The 17,571-nt window shown below is 46.8% G+C and overlaps 1 protein-coding gene across 1 annotated transcript in view; it reads right to left on the bottom strand.

Annotated features, from left to right (window-relative positions):
• Positions 1–17,571, bottom strand: part of LOC121579155 (teneurin-2) — a 337,282-nt gene that overhangs the window by 28,035 nt on the left and 291,676 nt on the right. Inside the window, exons 7-13 of the mRNA XM_041893490.2 lie at positions 16,833–16,955; positions 13,541–13,746; positions 10,003–10,201; positions 8,231–8,332; positions 5,916–6,110; positions 5,272–5,472; positions 3,622–3,807 (exon numbers count right to left, since the gene is read on the bottom strand). Of these exons, the coding sequence (XP_041749424.2) occupies positions 3,622–3,807; positions 5,272–5,472; positions 5,916–6,110; positions 8,231–8,332; positions 10,003–10,201; positions 13,541–13,746; positions 16,833–16,955 (1,212 nt within the window). The remainder of the gene's footprint in view (positions 1–3,621; positions 3,808–5,271; positions 5,473–5,915; positions 6,111–8,230; positions 8,333–10,002; positions 10,202–13,540; positions 13,747–16,832; positions 16,956–17,571) is intronic.

Here is a 17,571-nt window from a genome sequence, read left to right as displayed (position 1 = left end):
CTTCAGTGTTATGAGATATTTTTGTCAGATGTTACTATGGTATGCTGAAGTATAATTACAAGCATTCCATAAGTGTCAAAGGCTTTTATTGACAATGACATTCAGTTTATGCAAAGAGTCAATATTTGCAGTGTTGACCCTTCTCTTTCAAGACCTCTGCAATCCGCCCTGGCATGCTGTCAATTAACTTCTTGGCCACATCCTGACTGATGGCAGCCCATTCTTGCATAATCAATGCTTGGAGTTTGTCCGAATTTGTGGGTTTTTGTTTGTCCACCCGCCTCTTGAGGATTGACCACAAGTTCTCAATGGGATTAAGGTCTGTGGAGTTTGCTAGCCATGGACCCAAAATGTAGATGTTTTGTTCCCCGAGCCACTTAGTTATCACTTTTGCCTTATGGCAAGGAGCTCCATCATGCTGGAAAAGGCATTGTTCGTCACCAAACTGTTCTTGGATGGTTGGGAGAAGTTGCTCTCGCAGGATGTGTTGGTACCATTCTTTATTCATGGCTGTGTTCTTAGGCAAATTTGTGAGTGAGCCCACTCCCTTGGCTGAGAAGCAAACCCACACATGAATGGTCTCAGGATGCTTTACTGTTGGCATGACACAGGACTGATGGTAGCGCTCACCTTGTCTTCTCCGGACAAGCTTTTTTCCGGATGCCCCAAACAATCGGAAAGGGGATTCATCAGAGAAAATGACTTTACCCCAGTCCTCACCAGTCCAATCCCTGTACCTTTTGCAGAATATCAGTCTGTCCCTGATGTTTTTCCTGGAGAGAAGTGGCTTCCTCGCTGCCCTTCTTGACACCAGGCCATCCTCCAAAAGTGTTTGCCTCACTGTGCGTGCAGATGCACTCACACCTGCCTGCTGCCATTCCTGAGCAAGCTCTGCACTGGTGGTGCCCCAATCCCGCAGCTGAATCAACTTTAGGAGACGGTCCTGGCGCTTGCTGGACTTTCTTGGGTGCCCTGAATCCTTCTACACAACAATTGAACCTCTCTCCTTGAAGTTCTTGATGATCCGATAAATGGTTGATTTAGGTGCAATCTTACTAGCAGCAATATCCTTGCCTGTGAAGCCCTTTTTGTGCAAAGCAATGATGACGGCACGTGTTTCCTTGCAGGTAACCATGGTTAACAGAGGAAGAACAATGATGTCAAGCACCACCCTACTTTTAAAGCTTCCAGTCTGTTATTCTAACTCAATCAGCATGACAGAGTGATCTCCAGCCTTGTCCTCGTCAACACTCTCACCTGTATTAACGAGAGAATCACTGACATGATGTCAGCTGGTCCTTTTGTGGCAGGGCTGAAATGCAGTGGAAATGTTTTTTTTTGGGATTAAGTTCATTTTCATGGCAAAGAGGGACTTTGCAATTAATTGCAATTCATCGGATCACTCTTCATAACATTCTGGAGTATATGCAAATTGGCATCATAAAAACTGAGGCAGCAGACTTTGTGAAAATTAATATTTGTGTCATTCTCAAAACTTTTGACCACGACTGTAGACTGAGCAGGTGAATCCAGGTGAAAGCTGTGATCCTTTATTGATGTCACCTGTTAAATCCACTTCAATCAGTGTAGATGAAGGGGAGGAGACAGGTTAAAGAAGGAATTGTTAAGCATTGAGACAATGGAGACATGGATCGTGTATGTGTGCCATTCAAGAAGGGTGAATGGGCAAGACAAAAGATTGAAGTGCCTTTGAACAGGGTATGGTAGTAGGAGCCAGGCGCATCGTTTTGAATGTGTCAAGAACTGCAACGCTGCTGGGTTTTTCACGCCCAACAGTTTCCTGTTTGTATCAAGAATGGTCCACCACCCAAAGGACATCCAGCCAACTTGACAAAACTGTGGGAAGCATTGGAGTCAACATGGGCCAGCATCCCTGTGGAACGCTTTCGACCCCTTGTAGAGTCCATGCCCCGACGAATTGAGGCTGTTCTGAGGGCAAAAGGAGGTGCACCTCAATATTAGGATGGTGTTCCTAATGTTTTGTCCACTCAGTGTAGATATCGGTTGACTTCTATGAGGTCGCCTACAATAGCCAATATGTGGGTGTTCAATGTAGGCCTACATTCCATGAGACTTTTTAAAACATTATACACGACCTGACATTAACCATTTTAGGACTGATGTTTTATTTGTCCGAAAGCTCAAATCACTTTATAAAAATATGAAATAATCTGTAACACAATTGGCCAAATAGGTGACTGAAAATGGTATTGTGTTATATGACGCAAGAAACCACTTAATAAAAAAAACTAATTCTTATCATTATTATTACCATAAATAGAATCATATGTAATTGATAATAATTTATCCTGTTCGTCTCTGCTTTATATATAGATGGATAGATTAACTGTAAGTCGCTCTGGATAAGAGCGTCTGCTAAATTACTAAAATGTAATAGATGGATAGATAGTCCCGTGTAGCTCAGTTGGTAGAGCATGGCGTTTGCAACGCCAGGGCTGTGGGTTCGTTTCCCACGGGGGGCCAGTATGAAAAATGTATGCACTCACTAACTGTAAGTTGCTCTGGATAAGAGCGTCTGCTAAATGACTAACATTTTAATTTAAATGTATACAAAAATGTATGCTACTCTAATTTTTAAGCCTGTCTCCAGGACATTGCCCATTTAAGACAAAATAATCTCTTTACCTGACTGGCTTTTTAAAGACAGATACAGTATGTTCAAGTTTTCTGCTCTAGTAGGAAGCGATGACTCTCCTACTGCTGACCAAAATGGGCTACAACCGGGTTAGTAACTCACTAACTAGCAACTCAACTAATGTGCACACGAGGCTACATGCAGCTACACGTGGCTCTGCCTTGTGATCTCGAATGCGCATCTAGGCTACTCTCCTACTGCGGGTGATGGAAAAAACAAATGTGCCAGTAAAATAGAACAAGGCCACTCCTCACCGGGCCAGCCAACAACAAAAATCACCAACTTAGTGTTGAAGTTAGATCTGGTTTGTTGCATTGAAAGGGACTGTTATTATGTTGATTCAGTCCCAATTTCCATAGGAGAGGGATCATTTTATCTGTTTTCAAGCCAGGAAAGATGGTGTACTGTACATTTTAGTGAAGTTCAATCATGTGCGTCTCTGCACGGGGCTGGCAATTCTTCATAGGCTGGGAGGCTGGAGGGGCAAGGCTGGAGATGGATGTGGAGATGTGGTTGGGTACTTTGGCTATGGATTACACATTTGCACTATAGTGGAGGAACCACTCCGGATGAATGGGAGAGCTTCTTAATGACGTGGAGGAACAGAGCAGAAAAGGAGGACGCTCATTAGAATTGGTGGATGTATTTGCTGCTGAGTGTTATAGTGCTCTTTATAATAATCATAGAAAAAGACCTACATTGTGGGAGGAGAAACATTGGACAGGTACGGGTACTGACACTACCACCTCATAACGTACGGCTCAGGGAACAAACAGGAGGTATCTTTAGAAAATGTGGGTGACAGTTCCTCTTGTCTGGCTGAGAGTTACTACGGTGTGAGGATAGAGGCAGGGTACTGCTGTGTGTGTTAGTGTGTTAGCATGCCAGGGTGTTGGCTGACTGACTGGCTGGCTGACTGACTGGCTGGATGGCCGGATGCATACCGATGGTGCAGTGCTCTCCGTTCCAGCCCTGTTGGCACTGACACTTTCCGTCCCGGCATGTCCCGTGCTTCACACACAGCGGGTTGCAGACACGCTGGTCACACCCGGCGCCGGTCCAGCCCTCCTCACAGCGACACACTCCGCCAATACACACGCCGTGGGCGCCACAGTCCGACGAGCAAACCTCTGTGGAGGCACACATAGGGTAGGCACATGAGCACAGTAAAAAGAGAGTGGGTCAGTATAGTAGATGGACAGAGAGAAAGTGCTTTCACAGAGGAGGTGTGGCCATGGTGTGGGATGAGTGTGTGTGTCGGGTGATTCTGTGATTTATATTAGGATTCCCATTAGCCGGGGTACGACACATAACGAAAAGTCTTCCTGGGGTCCGACACATAACGAAAAGTCTTCCTGGGGTCCGACACATAACGAAAAGTCTTCCTGGGGTTCGACACATAACGAAAAGTCTTCCTGGGGTCCGACACATAATGAAAAGTCTTCCTGGGGTCCGACACGTAACGAAAAGTCTTCCTGGGGTCCGACACATAACGAAAAAGACATTACAGACAAAAAGAGACTTGACAATTTACATCCATTTAAAACGTTAACATTACAGACTTACAGTATATATATATAAAAAATAAACTAAAGACACACACAAAAAAACTAAAAACAATACAACTAAAGAATAATAATGTGTGGGTGTGTGTGTGGAGTGTGTGTGTGGAGTGTGTGTGTGTGTGTGGTGTGTGAGTGTGTGTGTGTGTGTGTGTGTGTGTGGAGTGTGTGTGTGGTGTGTGTGTGTGTGGAGTGTGTGTGTGTGTGTGGTGTGTGGAGTGTGTGGAGTGTGTGTGTGTGGTGTGTGTGTGTGTGTGTGGAGTGTGTGTGTGTGTGTGGAGTGTGTGTGTGTGGTGTGTGTGAGTGTGTGTGTGGAGTGTGTGTGTGTGTGAGTGTGTGTGTGTGTGGTGTGTGTGTGTGTGTGGAGTGTGTGTGTGTGTGTGTGTGTGTGGAGTGTGTGTGTGTGTGTGTGTGGTGTGTGGAGTGTGTGGAGTGTGTGTGTGTGGTGTGTGTGTGTGTGTGTGGAGTGTGTGTGTGTGTGGTGTGTGTGTGTGTGTGGAGTGTGTGTGTGTGTGGAGTGTGTGTGTGTGGTGTGTGTGAGTGTGTGTGGGAGTGTGTGTGTGTGGAGTGTGTGTGTGTGTGGAGTGTGTGTGTGTGTGGTGTGTGTAGTGTGTGTGTGGAGTGTGTGTGTGGAGTGTGTGTGTGGTGTGTGTGGTGTGTGGAGTGTGTGGAGTGTGTGTGTGTGGTGTGTGTGTGTGTGTGGAGTGTGTGTGTGTGTGTGTGTGTGTGTGTGTGGAGTGTGTGTGTGTGTGTGGAGTGTGTGTGTGTGGTGTGTGTGAGTGTGTGTGTGGAGTGTGTGTGTGTGGAGTGTGTGTGTGTGTGTGTGAGTGTGTGTGTGTGTGGAGTGTGTGTGTGTGTGGTGTGTGTGAGTGTGGAGTGTGTGTGTGGTGTGTGTGAGTGTGTGTGTGTTTGTGTGTGTGGTGTGTGTGAGTGTGTGTGTACGCATCTATCAGTTACACATACGTGTCAGTATATACACACAAAAATGAGGTCACATGGGGGAGAGGCGTTGTGCCATGAGGTGTTACCTACCCATGGAGCAGTCTGGTCCCATCCAGTTTGGGTCGCAGCTACAGATGCCCGTGTCGGGTATGAAGGCCCCGTGTCCGTGGCACTGGTCTGGGCACTGGGCCCCTGGATGCTCACAGAGCGGGCCGGCCCAGCCTGGCTTACAGTGGCACTGCCCACTCGCACAGGTACCATGGCCAGAGCAGCCAGGGTCCAGACAGTCCACTGGAACACAGAACAGCAAGAGAAATATGATATCACCACGCTCAAAAAACCTTAGTAGCAGCAGTAGCAGCAGTAGTGAATATACTGAAAGTAGTGAATATACTGAAAGACAGGAAGTAAATGATGGTCATATAATCAGAACTCTCTCTACTCCTCCATCACTGTCTCCCTCCCTCCCTTCTACCCCTCTCCTCTCTTCACAAAATTGAATGAATCAGATCCAGGGCAATTATTTAAATGCCGGATCAATAAAATTGATTCCATTCCCTTAATAAAGTTTCTGATGTATAAACCACTGCAGTCTCATCCTTTCTGAAACGTAATATGGCACTAAAGTAGAGACAATTGTGCGTGTGTGTGTGTGTGTGTTTGTCTCAGAGAGTGTGTGTGAACAAGTGTGTATGTGATAGGGATGAGCTCTCTTCTAGCACTGTACACCTTACCTTCCTCGCAGGTGTCGCCACGGTAACCTGCGGAGCATGTGCAGGAGCCCTCGGAGCAGGTGCCATGGCCATTACACTCTGGGTCAATGCACTGGCCCACGGAGACATCACACTCTGGACCCTTCCATCCGCTGTAGCAGATACACAAGCCCTTGTCATATTGGCCATTCCCACTGCAGAGGACTGGGCAGGCAGCTAGACAACATAGGAGAAATGAGAGACACAGCAAGTAAGACGAGGTGCAAGACGAGGGCTTTGCGTCATGCTCCATTTTTATATATGGATTAGTGAGTCATTTATGTTGAGATTGTCATATTGGACATGACTCAAAATAACTCATGGTGTCTCTTTTTATGAGTATCAAGATAGGGGTAAAATATTACATATTATAAACTGGGTGGTTCGAGCCCTGAATGCTGATTGGCTGAAAGCCGTGGTATATCAGACCGCATTTATTTTTACTTTTCTAATTACGTTGGTAACCAGTTTATAATAGCAATAAGGTACCTCGGAGGTTTGTGGTATATGGCCAAAATACTCCTGCACTGTCTTGGCTGCGCGCTTAGGGTCGTTGTCCTGTTGGAAGGTGAACCATTGCCATGAGCGCTCTGGAGCAGGTTTTCATCAAGGATCTCTCTGTACTTTGCTCCGTTCATCTTTCCCTCGATTCTGACTAGTCTCCCAGTCCCTGCCGCTGAAAAACATCCCCACAGCATGATGCTGCCACCACCATGCTTCACCGTAGGGATGGTGCCAGGTTTTCTCCAGATGTGACGCTTGGCATTCAGGCAAAATAATTCAGTCTTGGTTTCATCAGACCAGAGAATCTTGTTTCTCATGGTCTGAGAGTCCTTTAGGTGCCTTTTGGCAAACTCCAAGTGGGCTGTCATGTGCCTTTTACTGAGGAATGGCTTCCGTCTGGCCACTCTACCATAAAGGCCTGATTGGTGGAGTGCTGCAGAGATGGTTGTCCTTCTGGAAGGTTCTCCCATCTTCACAGAGGAACTCTGGAGCTCTATCAGAGTGACCTTCGGGTTCTTGGTCACCTCCCTGACCAAGGCCCTTCTCCCCTGACTGCTCAGTTTGGCCAGGCAGCCAGCTCTAGGAAGAGTCTTGGTGGTTCCAAACTTCTTCCATTTAAGAATGATGGAGGCCACTGTGTTCTTGGGGACCTTCAATGCTGCAGAAATGTTTTGCTACCCATCTCCAGATCTGTGCCTCGACACAATCCTGTCTCGGAGCTCTACGGACAATTCCTTCGATCTCATGGCTTGGTTTTTGCTCTGACATGCACTGTCAACTGTGGGACCTTATATAGACGGGTGTGTGCCTTTCCAAATAATGTCTAATCAATTGAATTTACCACAGGTGGACTCCAATCAAGTTGTAGAAACATCTCAAGGATGATCAATGGAAACAGGATGCACCTGAGCTCAATTTCGAGTCTCATAGCAAAGGGTCTGAATACTTATGTAAATAAGGTATTTCTGTTTTTTTTGGGAAAAAAACTTTGTCATCATGGGGTAATGTGTATAGATTGATGAGGATTTAAAAAATATATAATCCATTGTAGAATAAGGGTGTAACGTAACAAAATGTGGAAAAAGTCAAGGGGTCTGAATATTTTCAGAATGCACTGTCTACCATACCCCCGCTAGCCTTATTTCTTAAATATACCTATATAACACCTATAATATACCTATACAATACCTATAATATACCTATACAATACCTATAATATACCTATACAATACCTATAATATACCTATACAATACCTATAATATACCTATACTATACCTATAATATACCTATACAATACCTATAATATACCTATAATATACCTATACTATACCTATAATATACCTATAATATACCTATACAATACCTATAATATACCTATACTATACCTATAATATACCTATAATATACCTATACAATACCTATAATATACTTATAATATACCTATACAATACCTATAATATACCTATACAATACCTATAATATACCTATACAATAACCCATAATATACCCTATACAATACCTATAATATACCCTATACAATACCTATAATATACCTATACAATACCTATAATATACCCATAATATACCCATACTATACCTATAATATACCCATAATATACCCATACAATACCTATAATATACCCATACTATACCTATAATATACCATAATATACCTATACAATACCTATAATATACTTATAATATACCTATACAATACCTATAATATACCTATACAATACCTATAATATACCTATACAAACCAATACAACCTAGGTGATAACAAAGTACGTACCTTTGGCACAATCCATGCCATGGAATCCTGGGAAGCAGTGGCACACACCTGACATACACTCTCCGTTTCCATGGCAATTCTGCGGGCATTCTTGCACTGAATCTAAGATTGAACAGAAGGGATTGAAACAGACAAGTTATTACTATAATCAAATATACAGTATATTAATATATTATTATTATAACCAAATATATATTATTCTTTTCAAAAACGTAAATGTATTAATATATTATTATTAAAACCAAATATATATTAATATACTATTACTATAACCAAATATATATTAATATATATTAATGATTAAATATTACACAACAGAGAAGGATGTGATTGTTCCCTCTCATTTCACCTCCTCTCTTTGATCGCTCTCCAGTTTTGATTAGACAGACTCCTTCCCTCATCACCTCTTACCGCCCTACCGTTCTTAATTAGATACATGTAAATAATTAACAGTCATTCAAGTTTTACTAAAGGCTGAACCTGCTACCCTTTCTATAGCTAATGCAATAGTTAAAATAGAGTTTAGTGCAGAACGTCAAGTGTTTGATGGAAGAATGAATTTGGCCATTGTACTGTGTGAGCACCTCCTAGGGCCAAGTACTGCATGCCTCTGTTGAGATTCTGGCATTCTTATTACCATTGTTTATCTGTAAATATCCATTGTTTAGCTGTAAATATCCATTAGCAGAGAATCAATTAGCTAAGCTTTTCTAAAATAAATAAAAAATGCACTGCACATATAATTCAAAATGCCTCTTTGGCGTGACGGTCTAACACATAATTTAAATGATTCGGTATACTACAACTACTTAGCATACCCCAAATGTCCTCACACCCCTTCGTCCTCCCTCCACAGGCCCTGCCACAAGTGATAACCTCCCTAATTACACCAGTACTCATCCCCACTGCCGAGGTAAGTACAATTACTGTAATTTAATTGCTTCCATCACTCAGTGTCCCCATGGCAGTACGGCAGTGGCACGATATGCTCAACCACGATATGCTCCTGCCACTGTTTCGTGTCGTGTGTGCCTCCCCACGGACGACTAGAGGTTTACGGAAGCATTAAAAAGGCAAATGAACAATGAGCAGATTCCTATTCATTTACTAAGAAAGTCTACGGTACATCAATGTGTGTGTTTAGGCTGACCTGCACAGGCCTCTAGGGCAGAGTTAGGAGTTACAGTTGCCAAGCCAACCCATCCATCTACGCCCTCTTCCTCCTCTCTGTCAGTCAAGGTCAAGCCCAGACCCTGTTCTGTTCTGTTCTGTTGGGCCTGTGTTTTTTTCCTCAGTAGCATCCTCCTCAGACCAGGTTATCATTCCAACTGATCTCTAAATCAAAAGACGTTGTGTCATGCTTTTACTGCAGCAGAGCCTGCCTGTGTTCCGTGTGGAGATAGTGTTTCTCTTTGCGGGAGCTCCAGAGAGTCATGAATACTGTGTTTTTTCCCTCTTGTTTGTTCTCAGCTGTTGAATGCTTGTCTACTGTAAAGGGAAAGCCAACTGTGTGACAGGAGCTGTGTACAGACGGAGAGGACTCCACAGGGATATATCTTTTATAACTCAATCTCTATCCTTTCCAACACTTTTATCAGTGCTCACTCCCAATATCAGTGTAAGCCTATCAGGCCAACAGGGATGCAATCCTGGAATGGTGCATTTGTAAAACTCACTCCGAGGTTTTACTTACTACCAGTATCCTAAATGTTCTCCCTTTACGAGGAGAACATAGAAGTGTAAAAAAAGCAAGTAAATAGAATAACAGCAACCACCTAGAGCCATGGTGCTGAAGGAGACAGACTCCTTGTCCTTGCCGTCGTTGTAGAAGGCCAGATGCCAGGTGCCAGGGTCCAGGTACTGAACAAAGATGGCCTCGTTCAGAACCACCGTGTGGATGCTGCGACGCTCCCGAGGAGACTCCACCACACTCCACTTCTCTTTCCCATCCAGACGCTCCATGTAGTCATACTGAACAGAGAGAACAGGGTTACTGAGGGAAAGAGGGAGGAACAACAGAGATAACAGGGTTAGTGAGGGAGAGAGGGAGGGACAACAGAGATAACTGTCACGATCGTCGAACATAGAAGAAGTGGACCAATGCGCAGCGTGATGACTGAACATACTTATTATTTTTAATACCACACGAACAAAACAACAAAACGATAAGTGACGTCCTTGGTCACGGAAACAAACCAAACGGAACAAGATCCCACAACACACTGTGGGAAACAGGCTGCCTAAGTATGGTTCCCAATCAGAGACAACAAGCAACAGCTGATACACGTTGCCTCTGATTGAGAACCACACCGGCCAACATAGAAACACAAAAGCTAGATAATAAACCTAGAACACAAAACACATAGAAACAACACACCCTGGCTCAACAAAACAGAGTCCCAGAGCCAGGGCGTGACAATAACAGGGTTAGTGAGGGAGCGAGGGAGGGACAACAGAGATAACAGGGTTAGTGAGGGAGAGAGGGGGGGACAACAGAGATAACAGGGTTAGTGAGGGAGAGAGGGGGGACAACAGAGATAACAGGGTTAGTGAGGGAGAGAGAGGGGGACAACAGAGATAACAGGGTTAGTGAGGGAGAGAGGGGGGACAACAGAGATAACAGGGTTAGTGAGGGAGAGAGGGGGGACAACAGAGATAACAGGGTTAGTGAGGGAGAGAGGGGGGGACAACAGAGATAACAGGGTTAGTGAGGGAGAGAGGGGGGGACAACAGAGATAACAGGGTTAGTGAGGGAGAGAGGGGGGGACAACAGAGATAACAGGGTTAGTGAGGGAGAGAGGGAGGGACAACAGAGATAACAGGGTTAGTGAGGTTGAGATGAAGGGACAACAGAGATAACAGGGTTAGTGAGGGAGCGAGGGAGGGACAACAGAGATAACAGGGTTAGTGAGGGAGAGAGGGGGGGACAACAGAGATAACAGGGTTAGTGAGGGAGAGAGGGGGGACAACAGAGATAACAGGGGTTAGTGAGGGAGAGAGGGAGGGACAACAGAGATAACAGGGTTAGTGAGGTTGAGATGAAGGGACAACAGAGATAACAGGGTTAGTGAGGGAGCGAGGGAGGGACAACAGAGATAACAGGGTTAGTGAGGGAGAGAGGGGGGGACAACAGAGATAACAGGGTTAGTGAGGGAGAGAGGGGGGGACAACAGAGATAACAGGGTTAGTGAGGTTGAGATGAAGGGACAACAGAGATAACAGGGTTAGTGAGGGAGAGAGGGAGGGACAACAGAGATAACAGGGTTAGTGAGGGAGAGAGGGGGGGACAACAGAGATAACAGGGTTAGTGAGGTTGAGATGAAGGGACAACAGAGATAACAGGGTTAGTGAGGGAGAGAGGGGGGGACAACAGAGATAACAGGGTTAGTGAGGGAGAGAGGGGGGGACAACAGAGATAACAGGGTTAGTGAGGGAGAGAGGGGGGACAACAGAGATAACAGGGTTAGTGAGGGAGAGAGGGAGGGACAACAGAGATAACAGGGTTAGTGAGGGAGAGAGGGAGGGACAACAGAGATAACAGGGTTAGTGAGGGAGAGAGGGGGGGACAACAGAGATAACAGGGTTAGTGAGGGAGAGAGGGGGACAACAGAGATAACAGGGTTAGTGAGGGAGAGAGGGGGGACAACAGAGATAACAGGGTTAGTGAGGGAGAGAGGGAGGGACAACGGAGATAACAGGGTTAGTGAGGTTGAGATGAAGGGACAACAGAGATAACAGGGTTAGTGAGGGAGAGAGGGAGGGACAACAGATAACAAGGTTAGTGAGGGAGAGAGGGAGGGACAACAGAGATAACAGGGTTAGTGAGGGAGAGAGGGAGGGACAACAGATAACAAGGTTAGTGAGGGAGAGATGAAGGGACAACAGAGATAACAGGGTTAGTGAGGGAGAGAGGGAGGGACAACATATAACAAGGTTAGTGAGGGAGAGAGGGAGGGACAACAGATAACAAGGTTAGTGAGGGAGAGAGGGTGGGACAACAGATAACAGGGTTAGTGAGGGAGAGAGGGAGGGACAACAGAGATAACAGGGTTAGTGAGGGAGAGAGGGAGGGACAACAGAGATAACAGGGTTAGTGAGGGAGAGAGGGAGGGACAACAGAGATAACAGGGTTAGTGAGGGAGATAGGGAGGGACAACAGAGATAACAGGTTAGTGAGAGAGAAAGGGAGGGACAACAGAGATAACAGGGTTAGTGAGGGAGAGAGGGAGGGAAGGACAACAGCGATAACAGGGTTAGTGAGGGAGGGAGAGGGAGGGAGGGAGGGACACCAGAGATAACAGGGTTAGTGAGAGAGAGAGGGAGGGACAACAGAGATAACAGGTTAGTGAGAGAGAAAGGGAGGGACAACAGAGATAACAAGGTTAGTGAGGGAGACATGGAAGGACAACAGAGAGAACTGGGTTAGTGAGGGAGAGAGGGAGGGACAACAGAGATTAAAGGGTTAGTGAGGGAGAGAGGGAGGGAAGGACAACAGCGATAACAGGGTTAGTGAGGGAGAGAGGGAGGGACAACAGAGATAACAGGGTTAGTGAGGAGAGAGGGAGGGAGGTAAAAGAGAGATAACAGGGTTAGTGAGGGAGAGAGGGAGAGAGGGAGGGACAACAGAGATTAAAGGGTTAGTGAGGGAGAGAGGGAGAGAGGGAGGGACAACAGAGATAGCAGGGTTAGTGAGGAGAGAGGGAGGGAGGTAAAAGAGAGATAACAGGGTTAGTGAGGGAGAGGGGAGGGAGGGAGGGACAACAGAGATAACAGGGTTAGTGAGGGAGAGAGGAGGGAACAACAGAGATAACAGGGTTAGTGAGGTAGAGAGAGAGGGAGGTAAAAGAGAGATAACAGGGTTAGTGAGGGAGAGAGGGAGGGACAACAGAGATAACAGGGTTAGTGAGGGAGAGAGGGGGGGACAACAGAGATAACAGGGTTAGTGAGGGAGAGGGGGGGAGGGGGGGACAACAGATAACAGGGTTAGTGAGGGAGAGGGGGGGAGGGGGGGACAACAGATAACAGGGTTAGTGAGGGAGAGAGGGAGGGACAACAGAGATAACAGGGTTAGTGAGGGAGAGAGGGAGGGACAACAGATAACAGGGTTAGTGAGGGAGAGAGGGAGGGACAACAGATAACAGGGTTAGTGAGGGAGAGAGGGAGGGACAACAGATAACAGGGTTAGTGAGGGAGAGAGGGAGGAATAACAGATAACAGGGTTAGTGAGGGAGAGAGGGAGGAACAACAGATAACAGGGTTAGTGAGGGAGAGAGGGAGGGACAACAGATAACAGGGTTAGTTGATGGCTACCTGTGCGTGGGAGGGGGGCAGGCCCTTACGGATGTACACCCCAAAGAGTGCGTCTTTGCCCAGGGAAATGTTGAACTTGAGGAACAGGGGCTGGCGGAGGTGTAGTAAGGAGCGCCAGAACACTCCTGGGGGGACGTCCTGGCTCATCCGCCGACCTACCTCCAGCTCACCTGTACTTATACTACTGTTCCTATACACCCATGGTCCTGAGAGATGGAGGGAGGGAGGGAGGGAGGGAGGGGGGGGAGGGAGGGAGGGAGGGAGGGAGGGAGGGAGAGAGGGAGGGTGGGGGGAGGGAGGGAGGGAGGGAGGAGGGAGAGAGGGAGGGTGGGGGAGGGAGAGAGGGAGGGTGGGGGGAGAGAGAGAGAGGGAGGGTGGGGGGAGGGAGAGACGGAGGGTGGGGGAGGGAGAGAGGGAGGGAGGGAGGGAGGGAGGGAGGGAGGGAGAGAGCGAGAGAGAGAGATGGAGGGTGGGGGAGGGAGAGAGGGAGGGAGGGTGGGTGGGAAAGAGAGCAAGTGAGAAAGAGAGCGAGAGAGAGTGAGAGAGGGAGAGAGGGAGGGAGGGATAGGATAGAGAGAGAGCGAGAGAGAGGGAGGGAGGGAGGAGCGAGATAGGGAGAGAGAGGAGAGAGAGTGAGAGAGGGAGGGAGAGGGTGAGGGAGAGGGGAGGGAGGGAGGGAGAGGGTGAGGGAGAGGGTAGGGAGAGAAAGGGGAGGGAGGGAGAGGAGAGAGAGGGAGGATGGGGGAGGGAGAGAGAGAGAACGAGAGTGAGTGAGAAAGAGAGCGAGAGAGAGAGAGAACGAGAGTGAGTGAGAAAGCAAGAGAGAGAGAGAGAGAGAGAGAGAGAGAGAGAGAGAGGTTAGACATAACATCCAAGGTAAAGGTCTCTATTGACAGAACACATCTGCTGTGATAAAACCAATTAGAAAGTCAACGTCTCCAGCTTATGGAGATGCAATGTAAATATGTGTGTTTCATAGCAGGAAAAACCAACACAGGGATGCTGTTTTGTCATACAAGGTTTTTAGTTATGACACTAATAATCATCGTACACTGTAAAAGGCTTATAGATTAAAGCTTCCATAGCAATACTATAGGATGTAGCCCCCTTTTCCCTATGGGGACAGTGGGGAACTAAATATCTGCTACCATTCTTCTCCTCCCTCGGACAGGGGTAGGACAATATTCCCCAGACCTGTTGGTCATGCAACCCTCATGGGACCGACAGTAGTGAAGACTCGGTAAATCACCATAGTCCACAATCATTTGTAGTGCAACATATCTGCCCTTAAAAAACACTTGAGAAATTGCTGCAAGTGTTGCTATCCCACTGTGGTTTTGAGTAGTTAACCCAAAATAATGTTATATTTTCCTAGCTGAGAAACCTCTGGCTGCATTAAAAATAGATAAGGGAGACGAAAGAGAGAGAGAGAGCGAAAGAGAGAGAGAAGGGAGATACAAAGGGAGAGAGAGAGAGCGAGACGCGGTCCTGGGTAGCGATGTGTTCCTCCGACAGTATTAAGGAAGGGGTGTTATATATATATATATGCAGATCTGCAGTGGAACGCCAGAGTCCTGACAGTGACGGTCACAGTCACAGCAGCATCACATTAACCACAATGCTCTGGCTGGCCTCCAGAACAGAACAGCTCCCTCTCCATGTCTGTACTGCAGAGATCACCTCACCTCATGTAGACACCAGGATCCAAGCCCCAGAATTACGGAGGCATCAACAGTCTAGTATGAGGTCCGCCACAACACAGTCTTATGTAAAACTGTTGCCAGTGCTGCCAAACCCCGGAGAGCCCAACAGGACTGCTGTATCTCCCAGTGAAGAAGGGTTTGGTGCCATTCCCAACACATGACAGATGTGCTCTCGCTCATATCTTGTCCTTTCCCACAACCTTCTCTAATGACATGAAGCCCGGGCAAATTCAAAAACGCTCAATTTCAGCATCTGACTTGAACAAACTAGCTTGGCCCAGACGGGCAGTGTGCGTCTGTGTGTCGGCTCATGAGACAGCCCGTGGTTGGCGGGTCCTCAGAGCCACTCCAGAGGACCTCCATCAAAGCCAACGCTTGGAAAAACACTTCAGAGAGTGATTTCATAGCGCCATCCACCCACACTATGCCTCCTCTCGCTGGATTACATGGTGTTGTTACAGTCCTCCTGAATTAAGACGGCCAGAGAATTCCACAGACCGAATGGAGTGATATGGTTTTAACAGACATCAAACAAATGTGCATTGGTACGTGGGAGGAATTACTAAGGATTTATCCGAGGGCTTGTTTTCTAATGTGTTATTAGTTAGCAGGTAAAAATACGGCATTACGGCACTACGGTGGACAGACGGTGAGCCTTGTGGCATCTTTTGATTAGGCGCCGACTGCAAACGTCAAACCACAAGGTAAATAATCTGAGTTCTAATGCAATTGGCAACGCTCCTTTAATAGAACCTGTGTACACTCTGTTGATGTGATTCCTATTCTAGAAGAGTTATGCACCAGGCAGGGTAAGCTCCACTATAGTTCAAACAGGAGAACTAGTTGTAATTTGTTCACTAACGAATGAAAGCCAAGCTCTTCTTGCTTTTCTCTGTTTGTTACATTAGCAGCTTGTACATTTCTACTACATGCTACCTTCCATTCATAATCTAGCCACCAGACCAGTATATTCTGCAGGCCTCACTAGTTGTTAGAGCCAGTCTCCAGTCATCCATGCAGCCAGAGTCACCCCGCTCCTCCGCACACTCCACTGGCTTCCAGTTGAAGCTCGCTTCTGCTACAAGACCATGGTGCTTGCCTACGGAGCTGTGAGGGGAACACCTCCGTACCTTCAGGCTCTGATCAGTCCCTACACCCAAACGAGGGCATTGCGTTCATCCACCTCTGGCCTGCTGGCCCCCCTACCTCTGCGGAAGCACAGTTCCCGCTCAGCCCAGTCAAAACTGTTCGCTGCTCTGGCACCCCAATGGTGGAACAAGCTCCCTCACGACGCCTGGACAGCGGAGTCACTCACCACCTTCCGGAGACACTTGAAACCCCACCTCTTTAAGGAATACCTGGGATAGGATAAAGTAATCCCTTACCCCACCCCCAAAAAAAAAAAAAAAAAAAAAAACTATTGTAAAGTGGTTGTCCCACTGGCTATCATAAGGTGAAATCTCCAATTTGTAAGTCGCTCTGGATAAGAGTGTCTGCTAAATGACTTAAATGTAAAATGTAAATGTGTAGCGGAGGGTTTGAGCACCTTGGCCAGGGGCGGTAGTCATGCAGACTCAGGCTGTTCCTACCTCTGCCTCCGGAGGGCACTGTTGCCACGTCGCTCCTGCCCGGTAGCTCAGTGCTCAGGCCGTTGTTGATCAGGTGACCATCAGCCGGCTTCAACTGCCAGTTGAGCCCTAGCATGTTTAGAGCTGAGAGATAGAGAAATAAAGAGAGAGAGAGAGAGAGAGAGAGAGAGAGAGAGAGAGAGAGAGAGAGAGAGAGAGAGAGACAGAGACAGAGACAGAGACAGAGACAGAGACAGAGACAGAGACAGAGACAGAGAGAGAGACAGAGACAGAGACAGAGACAGAGACAGAGACAGAGACAGAGACAGAGACAGAGAGAGAGAGAGAGAGAGAGAGAGAGAGAGAGAGAGAGAGAGAGAGAGAGAGAGAGAGAGAGAAAGAGAGAGAGGAGGAGAGACAGAGAGAAGAGAGAGAGAGAGAGAGAGAGAGAGAGAGAGAGAGAGAGAGAGAGAGAGAGAGAGAGAGAGAGAGAGAGAGAGAGAGAGAGAGAGAGAGAGAGAGAGAGAGAGAGAGAGAGAGAGAGAGAGAGGAGAGACAGAGAGAGAGAGAGAGAGAGAGAGAGAGAGAGAGAGAGAGAGAGAGAGAGAGAGAGAGAGAGAGAGAGAGAGAGAGAGAGACTGAAAAAAATAATATGGAATCAGCACAATACCACAGTGTGAATACTGTAGTGTAAATACAGTACCTGTAATACAGGCTGGGTTGGGTTTGGGCTGGGTTGGGGACAGTGGATAAACAGCTT

The sequence above is a fragment of the Coregonus clupeaformis genome, chromosome 13 (genome assembly GCF_020615455.1).
Source record: "Coregonus clupeaformis isolate EN_2021a chromosome 13, ASM2061545v1, whole genome shotgun sequence".
NCBI classification, from domain to species: Eukaryota; Metazoa; Chordata; class Actinopteri; order Salmoniformes; family Salmonidae; genus Coregonus; species Coregonus clupeaformis.
This window is presented reverse-complemented; position numbering and strand designations above follow the sequence as displayed.